We start from the raw sequence: 9,115 nt of genomic DNA on the forward strand, positions 1-9,115 counted from the left end.
TTCTCTTTTCTGGCAGCTAAAATATTGAAAGCTTACACTTCAATGCATAATACCACAGATGTTCATTGCCAAAATGGTTGATACTTATTTTTGGCTATAACGGCAGTTTAAAACCACATTAAATATGTCAGCATAGAGCAAATATAATAGATAAACTACTGCTCTTTCACATAACCACAGAACTGCTGGCCTTGTCAACAAGGTTTTTTTTGTTGCCGTTTTTTTTTTTTTTCGAATTAAAAATTTAAAAAATAAAAAAAGTTGAAATAAATAAGATGTATAGTAAAATCCGTACCCTCGAGTTTATCCACAAAGCAGTACACGTCGTAGGTCTCTGTGGGCCTGCGTTTGCCATATGACCTGACACCAGGTTTTCCAGGCAGATTTCCAAAGCAGCCGGGCCTTGGTCTAGAGATTGGATATCTACAGATAGAAATAATCCACACAGAGGGAAAAGTTTCTCATGACTAAAAAAGTAGTACAAGTAGTACAACCTATGCAATTTATTTTTATGTTAACATGTTGACATATTGTCTAAAACGTATTACTGAGTTTGCCTGTAGAGGATATAGAAGTACAGACTGTTTGTGTGTGTGATGCTTCTAACCTCACTGTTTGATCTGCTATCCAACCAGCATCACACTGGTCCAATCCATCCTCATAAGCAGCTCTCAGCTGTTCTGCTGTAGCAATGGTGGCTCCAACATTGCTGCAGGTCTGCACAGCTTGTGCATAGTTCATGATGTATCTGCTGACTTTTGACCTGTAGTGAAACACCACGCCTGTTCAAAAGAATAAATAAAACAAACAAAAATGAACATGTCCTAACAAAGACCATTCCATCCATTAACATTTTCATTAAAAGGGGCATATTGTATTACTATCATTGTTGTAAGTGACCACAATAAATATGAAGCCTAATAGAAACTGATTTACTGCAAGTTGCAAGTTGCTTATAAACAAATTAATAAAGCAAGCAGTGTTGGGACATTCATTTGAATGAGGGGACATTCCATCCACCCCCATAATTGTTGCTTTGAAAAAAATCGAATTAAATGAGTAATGGATCTAATTAAAATGGCAGTGTGTCTTTGCTGAGAGCAGGGTGGTGCTGCAGTTCTAGAGCCAAAGCAGTTCAGGGTTGACCCAACCCATCCTTTCACATGGCCTGAGCATAAATCAGCCCATACAAGATGTGTCCTGCCATCATAGTATATCCAAGCAGAGGGAAGACATTAAGAGAGGCAAAGTTTATTGGAGTCCATTTGACTTTTTACATTGTAACTGTAATCTGGGAGAGTCCAAAACAACCTTAAAATCCCTCAACAATTTAGATAATCTGTGCTTGCGGGTTTTCTCCCATAAACAGTTCCACTTAACAGACTGAGCTTTCATTTATCTATAATTTACTTGGGTTATGACTTTCATTGATCAATTAGCTTTAAGGAATTTCCCATATTAGCAGCATATGTGCTTTAGATACAACAATGGTGTCTCTAAAAGGACAAGACAAATTTGAAAGAATATGAGACAGATAAAGAAAAAAATCTCACCCTCAACATTCAAACTGACTGTGTCTTGTGTGTCTTCAATCCCAAACATCACTTCACAGCGGTATGTTCCAGCATCACTGGCCCGAAGCTTCACCATAGTCAGAGAAGCATCCCCAATGTCTTCCGGATGACTCTGCACAGATACACGGCTCCTGTACCCTGAACCGATCTTAATGACGCCGTTTTGGGTGACAAGAACAGTCGACTCAACACCCTCCTCAATTTTGGTCCATTTGATGCGCAGGTAATCTGTTCCGGAGGCATTTCTGTTTCTAGGTCCGACAGTGGGGTTGATGGAGAAGTAACATGGAAGGGTCACTTTCCCAGACAACAAGCCGCTGACAGGACGCATCACCAATAACGTGCTAGAGACTGAGAGAACGAAAGGCACGTCTCAACGTTATACACACAGCTGCATCCACCGCAAAGCACGGGAAATCATGCCTTACTGTGTTTATTATAAGTGAGCTGAGAATTATTTTACTGCCTCTGTGAAGCCTACGGGTGAGCACACCAGAAACTACTTTCCTGTAGAAGGACAGATAACCTTGAAGGGGGGACGTTGAAAGGATCATAACTGACAGAAAGCCACCATATACTTGGACCAACAATGTGAGAAATGCTTTGGACAGGTGGGATTACCCCTCAGGGTAGCACACCTCCTTGTGAGAGCATGGCCTCTCGGAGTGATGAAGTCAAGCCATCTGTTTGCACCAGACTACAAGAACATCCTAATTAAAAGGTATAGGTGCCTGGAAGTAAACCATTAGAGGCAGCTGGGGGACAATAGTTTGTGGGAATGAGAGTTTAAAGGTCCCCTGACATGCTTAGAAACACGCAGCATTACTCTATGAGTTGACGTCATTTTAACTGAAACAGGAAGACAGGGCGGGACATATCAAGCAGCCCCGCTCCTTTTTAAAATAGCCAATAGCATTCGTTTATATCACAGCTTGGGCTAGAGCCGTTCAGAGCCATTGAGCTCCATAAAGCCGCATTTGACAGGGTATGACAGCCACAATCTCATCCATATTGCTATAAAATTCCCTGTCCTCTATATAGTGCACTACGTGCCATTCACTGTACAGAAACTTCTGTGGACAAGTGACCGATTTCAGCCGCGGCTTCAGCGTCTATTTTATAGTGTCTATTTTATTTTATAGCGGGCGCTTCGGATTCTAGAGAGCATTTGATTGGACAGAAAGTTTGATGAGAAGCTGGAGTACGATGTGACATCAAAAAACATCATTGAGCCGTTTTGGCGGAAGTGACGAACTGCAAGCTTTGAATGCTTATATCTTCTAAATGCGAATTTTGTCACTGTTTTGGAGCACACTGCCTTATAGATAACCTTAAGACTAACATATTGATACTAACACCCAAAAAACTTTAATTTTGATTTCATGGGGACTTTAAGGTCTGATTCACTACACTTTGACCAGTTCAGGAGATGCATTGCAATTAATTTAACAAATAAGTATATTTTTGTTGCATGAAATGAAATCATATAGACCCCTAAAAAGATCACATAGAAGAAAAGCATGTATCTATTCACATGAATTTGTACCTTAGACTCATGCAAACACCAGTCTTACATTAATAAATCAAATGTCCACCCTTACATTCTGAAACCCTTGAACATGTAGAGATGTATTGCCAGTCAAACACTTTAATATAGATGTTAATTTTTTATATATATAAAAAAAAGCTTACCAGATTCAGTCGTAGTTTGGTATATGCAGATCAACCACAGCATGTGTTTTATATTTAGCAACATCGTCCAGTCTAGGAGGTGAAGATAAGAATCATTGAATCATTGATTTGAAAAGTCACTTAAATCTAGTTGTATTCAGAGCTGAATAACCTTTGCTATCTATCAAGACTAATGAATGCTGAAAGGCTTTACTCATCTGACTGAGGGGATGTGGTGGTCATACAAAAAAGTGTTTCCTCTCAGAGGGTGGGAGGCCGAATTGAGTATTCAATTTGCTATAATCCCCTGCGGGGGGTGAAGCACAAACTTTTGCCACCGCCACACCACAAAAGCGGGGCTCACGAGACTACCCACTGACCACATGAGAAATTGACGTAAAGCAACCCAAAACTTAAGTGCGGTGTGAAAATTAAAAGTACGTGACATGTATGTGAAAATTAAGGTTTCTTTGTTTCTTTCTTCATAGTATTTCATGCAGTTGTACGTTTTCTATTGTTTATTCCGTGCCTGTTACAGTATGAAAAAGTCAGCTCCTTAAAGGTGTCATTTGAAGTTTAACTGCCGCCTCAACGATCAAAGGGGTGAAAACGTGCAGTGGCGAGGTCATCGCACTTTTGACCACTCTGAATTTCATTACCGAAATCTCAAACCAAGTATAAATTACAGAAATCATCGTGACAAAAATAGATGGAGGCAAATGTTACAGTGCACGAACACTACATTGTATCTCAAAAAAAATATCTTCAATAAAAAATAAAATGATAAAACAACGGACAAGAGGTGTATCTACTTAGGAAACGTTTCCAAAGAATTGCACATAGATGCATTGAAAATCCTCATTATCATTCAAGAAGACTGAGATTAGAGACATAATCACTTTTCATTCACGTCTGCGCGCTTTATTTCGCTCCTGCACTGCTGTTGGAAGTCCCTCACTCTGTAGTAATTAGATTACCCAGTCTAGAGTTAACGTTTTATAGTCAATTATTATCTGTGAATAGATATTCAGAACTGCCTTGCCCTAGACTAGGTGCCTTAAACGGAGCTGGATGCTTTTACTAATCACGCCCAATTTTGTAGCCTATCCCTGATAGCACACATACATCTCGGAGACGTCTATTTGACGTCTGCATTTACATCTGGAAGACGTATTTTTTTTTTACAGTGTTTGCTCATCTGCAATACGTCTATAAGACGTTTTCTATCAGATGTCAAATAGATGTCTATTAGATGTCTTTAAGATGTTTATGATTTAGAATGTATGTAAAATTGACATCTTACAGACGTCTGTTAGATGTTTGTACACAGCAGATGCGTTCCAGATCAAGTGATCTTTAACAGACATCTTGCAGACGTATGTGTGCTATCTCAGCATCAGAGATGTGAAAGATTGTTAACGATTTTTTGGCACTGCTTTATCAGTTCACTGATTCACTTTGGATAATTCTACTCCTGTATTGAGTGAGGTCATGGGAACTTACTATTTCCGTGTGACTCATGTTAAACTATTGTATAATATTATTCAGGCGTATTGTAAAAATACTATAAAATAATATTTGGACAACAGAAAATAAATAATAATAGCAACAACAACAACAATAGCAAGACGACGAAGGCTGAAAAACAATCGTTAAAAACTACATCTAGTAGGCTAGTTTGAATTATTATCTGATTTATTTAAATGTAATCATATTATGCCGTGACATGCATTCATACATTTTGCAATTAATGAATCACTCTGACTGACGACAGTGTCATAACATGCATTGAACAGTACAAAATAGTGAATTAAATACTGTACCTTTTATGAAAGTTATAATTCCAACCGAAAATCTTTAATCTTACTTAATCCCAGTTCACAGTGAGTCCTCGTGAAACCTTCATACGTGTCCTTATCAGGAACAAAAAATGTGTTCTCCTTCTCCTCAATTTGATGAATCTCTCTGGACCGTATGTTGTTTGCTGTGGTCCGGGCACAAAATGTGAACGCTAATAGCAAATTCAAATCCATTTTACACCCTAAATAACTTCGTCAGGGATTTAGAGGAGGGGCTCACTGCCCACCCGAAAAAGTGAGTGGACACCAAGCAAAAGGGAGGTGCGGGGAAAGTGACAAGGACACACACACACACACACACACAATGCAATCACAGAATCTCCATCTAAAAAGGAATGAAAAGAGAGCGTCACTTTGCTCTACTCACTCCGAACTTAAGTGAATGTTAACCTTTATAATATAGCAGTGAAACTAATATGTAATGCCGTTGTAGCCAATAACATAATGGTATATTAATTTATTTTGGATCAAGTTTAACTTTTTAATCGTCTTATTGTGGCTCCTGCTAAAAAAAAAAAAAAAAAAAGCAGCAAACAATTTCCCTTAGATTTAAATCCCAGGTAACAACTCAAATTACCTTAATTTTCATAATGAATCACAAATTACCAAAGATCACGTGATCATAAACAGCAAAATGAATAGAATCGAATAAAATGATAAAGTCTTAAATCTGGCGAATATCCACATAAAATAAAGGTGCTTCAAAAGGTTCTTCAAGCGATGCCATAGAAGAACCATTTTTGGTTCCACAAAGAACCATTCAGTCAAAGGTTATTTAAAGAACCATCTCTTTCTTGCCTTTTTGTAATCTGAAGAACCTTCTTTCACCACAAAGAACCTTTTGTGAAACAGAAAGGTTCTTCAGATGTTAAAGGTTCTTTATGGAACCATTTAGACAAAAAGTTTCTTCTATGGCATCGTGAAGCACCTTTATTTTTAAGAGTGTGACTGTTTCTCAAAGTCATTATTTATTTCCCTGTTAACAATTTATTACAAGTCACGAATTATTTCTGTATTAATTTAATCTCAACAGTTATTGGATCACATGCATCAGACAGTTGCACCTCCACACGGGGGAGAGACCGCACTACTTACAGCACTAGGTGATAAGAGAGAGCAACCGGATGTTCAAAAGGTTATAAAGTGACTCATATGAACTTTGAGACAGGAATACACGCTGAACTTTAAATTACTTTGATATGTACTTTGTTGTTTTGTAATTATTTAATTTAGTCTAATTAAATATAATGTAACCACTGTAAATAGTGAATTTACAAATAATTAAAATAATGCATATAAATAGACAGACAAACAGGTAATACATTTCATCTTTCATCAATGTCAAGCAAATTTGTTTATACTTAAAAATGTCAACACAAAAATGCAATACATCAACAGACAGAATATGGAAGATATGGAACATGGAACAGAATACGGAACAGACAGCAATTCATGAGCCCTTTCCAGTTAATATCTAGCCAAGATGTGCATTTCCGGGTCAGTGCTTTTCTGGCTTATTTCCTTCCAAGATAACAGATCTTAAGTTCAGCTGGAAAAGCTCACACTCCTCACCCATACCCTCAACACATGGGTCAGTGATTTGACCATTACTCACCTCCATTTACACCAAATGATTGGACATGGTCATCCAGTTGAAACTCAGAAAGAATCTCTACTCCCCTCTCTGACATTCTATATTCTCTTTATGTCATATCACCCAGATATAGCATTAATTATCAGTCAGTGACTCAGTCAACCAGTGCATCATAAATGCACTGAATATTATCTCAAACCAGATGATAAACCAAAGGCAGAAAGGCTAGCTAGAAAATGTATTTTAAATTAACCTTCGCAACCACCACTGACCCTCTTACAAGATGTGATTATGTAGAAGAGTTATATGTAGAACAAGGCACATGATGCATGTTACAGCAAGCAACAAGTGTTTTGTCACTTTTCCTGACAACCACAGTCCGTGTCCAGACATGCTGCATAATCACGTGACTTGTGTTGGTTAAACATGGTCTTTGGAAAAACGTAAACTGTACAAGGCATAAATACAAACACAATAATGTAACTCCTATAATTACAAACAATGACTATGTTGATACTGTCTAACTATTAAACATTCTCCTCAAGCTTCACAGAGTGTGGCAGTTGTGTCCGATTTGACTCAATATTCTGAACAGGTCTGTCAGTAATGCTCTGTTAGCTCCATTCACCATTTCCCAAGCACAGTAAAGGCATTAGAAAGTTGGGAGATGGAGTGGAATAGAGTTCATTTGTACCGTCCTGTCTGTGGAAAGCAGGAACTACATTACAATGAGCACATGTAGCTGCAATAGATGTAAATCACTGAAGCAGTTAGGATATCAAGCATAAAATAAAGTAGATGATCCAGATTTAGACTTGGTGTTTGTTGTTACCTATGCATGTGTGTTATTATATGTGAATAAAAGCCTAAATTTGGATTCGTTTTACAACACCTTTATAACCTTTTTGGATCTTGTACATTTTGGTTAACTGGACCCTCAGTGGAGGGTCCGAAACAGTGAATGTGATTTCACCAAGTACAACATATTCCTGGATCAACATCCTTGTGTGAAATGTCAACTTTAGGCTTACAGCCAGGGTTAGGTGCTTCTACACCCTTGTTATTCAGCTATCATTTCCCTCTGGTTTTAGGGTAGGGGTAGGGTTAGGTTAGGGGTAGATATATATATATATATATATATATATATATATATATATGGTAAAGAAAACACATTTTTACTCAAATTAATCAAAATGGATTAAAAAAAATTTTTAAATCCATTTTGATTAATTTGAGTAAAAATGTGTTTTCTTTACCAAGAAAGTGCCAAGATGAAAACCACTATTTTCTGTTTCAAACTTTCACATAGCATCTTTAGGTTATAATAACATTAAAAATTCAAATCCAGATTTTGATTTTCAAAGATTTATTATAAAATTGCATTTTTGTTTCCCCCAAAATGCAATAAGTCCATGACATTTTTTTTTTATTCAAAATGCAATAAATCCATTGAATCAATTTAAAAGTTATTTTTCATATTGAAACTGTTGAAAATACACAACATAGTAAGTTGATCCACATATGACAGCCTCTTCAATACTTCAATACTAATCTTATATACAGGCACTGGACTAAAAATACATTCAATCAGTCATCGCTCCCAAAATGAATTCATCTTGTTAATGCTATAAATTAATTACAACAATAAAAGAATTTCATCATGAACATACATGAACAACAATATCACATTAAACCACAGAAATTTTTAAATGACATTTCCCTTACTTTCAACTTCCAAAAGTGCATTCATCTTTGCCATGTTACATTAATTTAGTTGACTAGTGCTATACGCTGTATTAACAAAAACATTAATGGCATTAATAAAAACACTTACACTGACAAGCAACGCAATATCGCATTCATAATCGACTGTGACTCATCTGCGATTATGAACGCGATATAGCAGTGATCTACGGCTCTGTGTATTAAATGCCGCTCCATCTGAAAGCACGTGATGGAGATTTACTATTCACAGAACCGGCTTTACTGACGAGATGCACATGACAATCACATGCGATTTATCGTGCAGCTCTAAGTTTGTTTGTTGATCACAAAGTACAAAAAAATAGATGAGGAAAACTAGGATGCCGGGTGTATTCAAAGCGCCGCCATCACTGTCTACAGTGCGTGGAATGGGGCTCTGTGATTGGCTTTTGTTGCGTGCGGTTTGGAAAGAAAGGGAGAAAACATGACAGAATAACTCGGCGGATATCGCATTTTGCGTAAAATTAAAAATTTACTTTTCAATACCGACTAGATACAATACCCAGTCAACAATTTGATCTCACAATGATGTCACCATGAGCTCACATGATTCTCATGGTGTGGTCACAATGTGTGTGTCACAGTGAGCTAAAAGTGTAACCACACAGCGCATTCACTGTGCTCATACTGTGGTCGCAATGTGAGGTCACTGC

At 37.3% G+C, this 9,115-nt stretch overlaps 1 protein-coding gene across 1 annotated transcript in view; it reads right to left on the reverse strand.

Moving 5' to 3' along the window:
• Positions 1 to 9,115, reverse strand: part of LOC107569855 (versican core protein-like) — a 23,048-nt gene that overhangs the window by 1,030 nt on the left and 12,903 nt on the right. The window contains exons 2-6 of the mRNA XM_016256014.1: positions 2,213 to 2,284; positions 2,038 to 2,100; positions 1,554 to 1,925; positions 608 to 782; positions 296 to 423 (exon numbers count right to left, since the gene is read on the reverse strand). Coding sequence (XP_016111500.1) covers positions 296 to 423; positions 608 to 782; positions 1,554 to 1,925; positions 2,038 to 2,100; positions 2,213 to 2,284 — 810 coding nt within the window. The remainder of the gene's footprint in view (positions 1 to 295; positions 424 to 607; positions 783 to 1,553; positions 1,926 to 2,037; positions 2,101 to 2,212; positions 2,285 to 9,115) is intronic.

This window comes from Sinocyclocheilus grahami, unplaced genomic scaffold (assembly GCF_001515645.1).
Source record: "Sinocyclocheilus grahami isolate Dianchi unplaced genomic scaffold, SAMN03320097.WGS_v1.1 scaffold1388.1, whole genome shotgun sequence".
Lineage (NCBI taxonomy): Eukaryota > Metazoa > Chordata > Actinopteri > Cypriniformes > Cyprinidae > Sinocyclocheilus > Sinocyclocheilus grahami.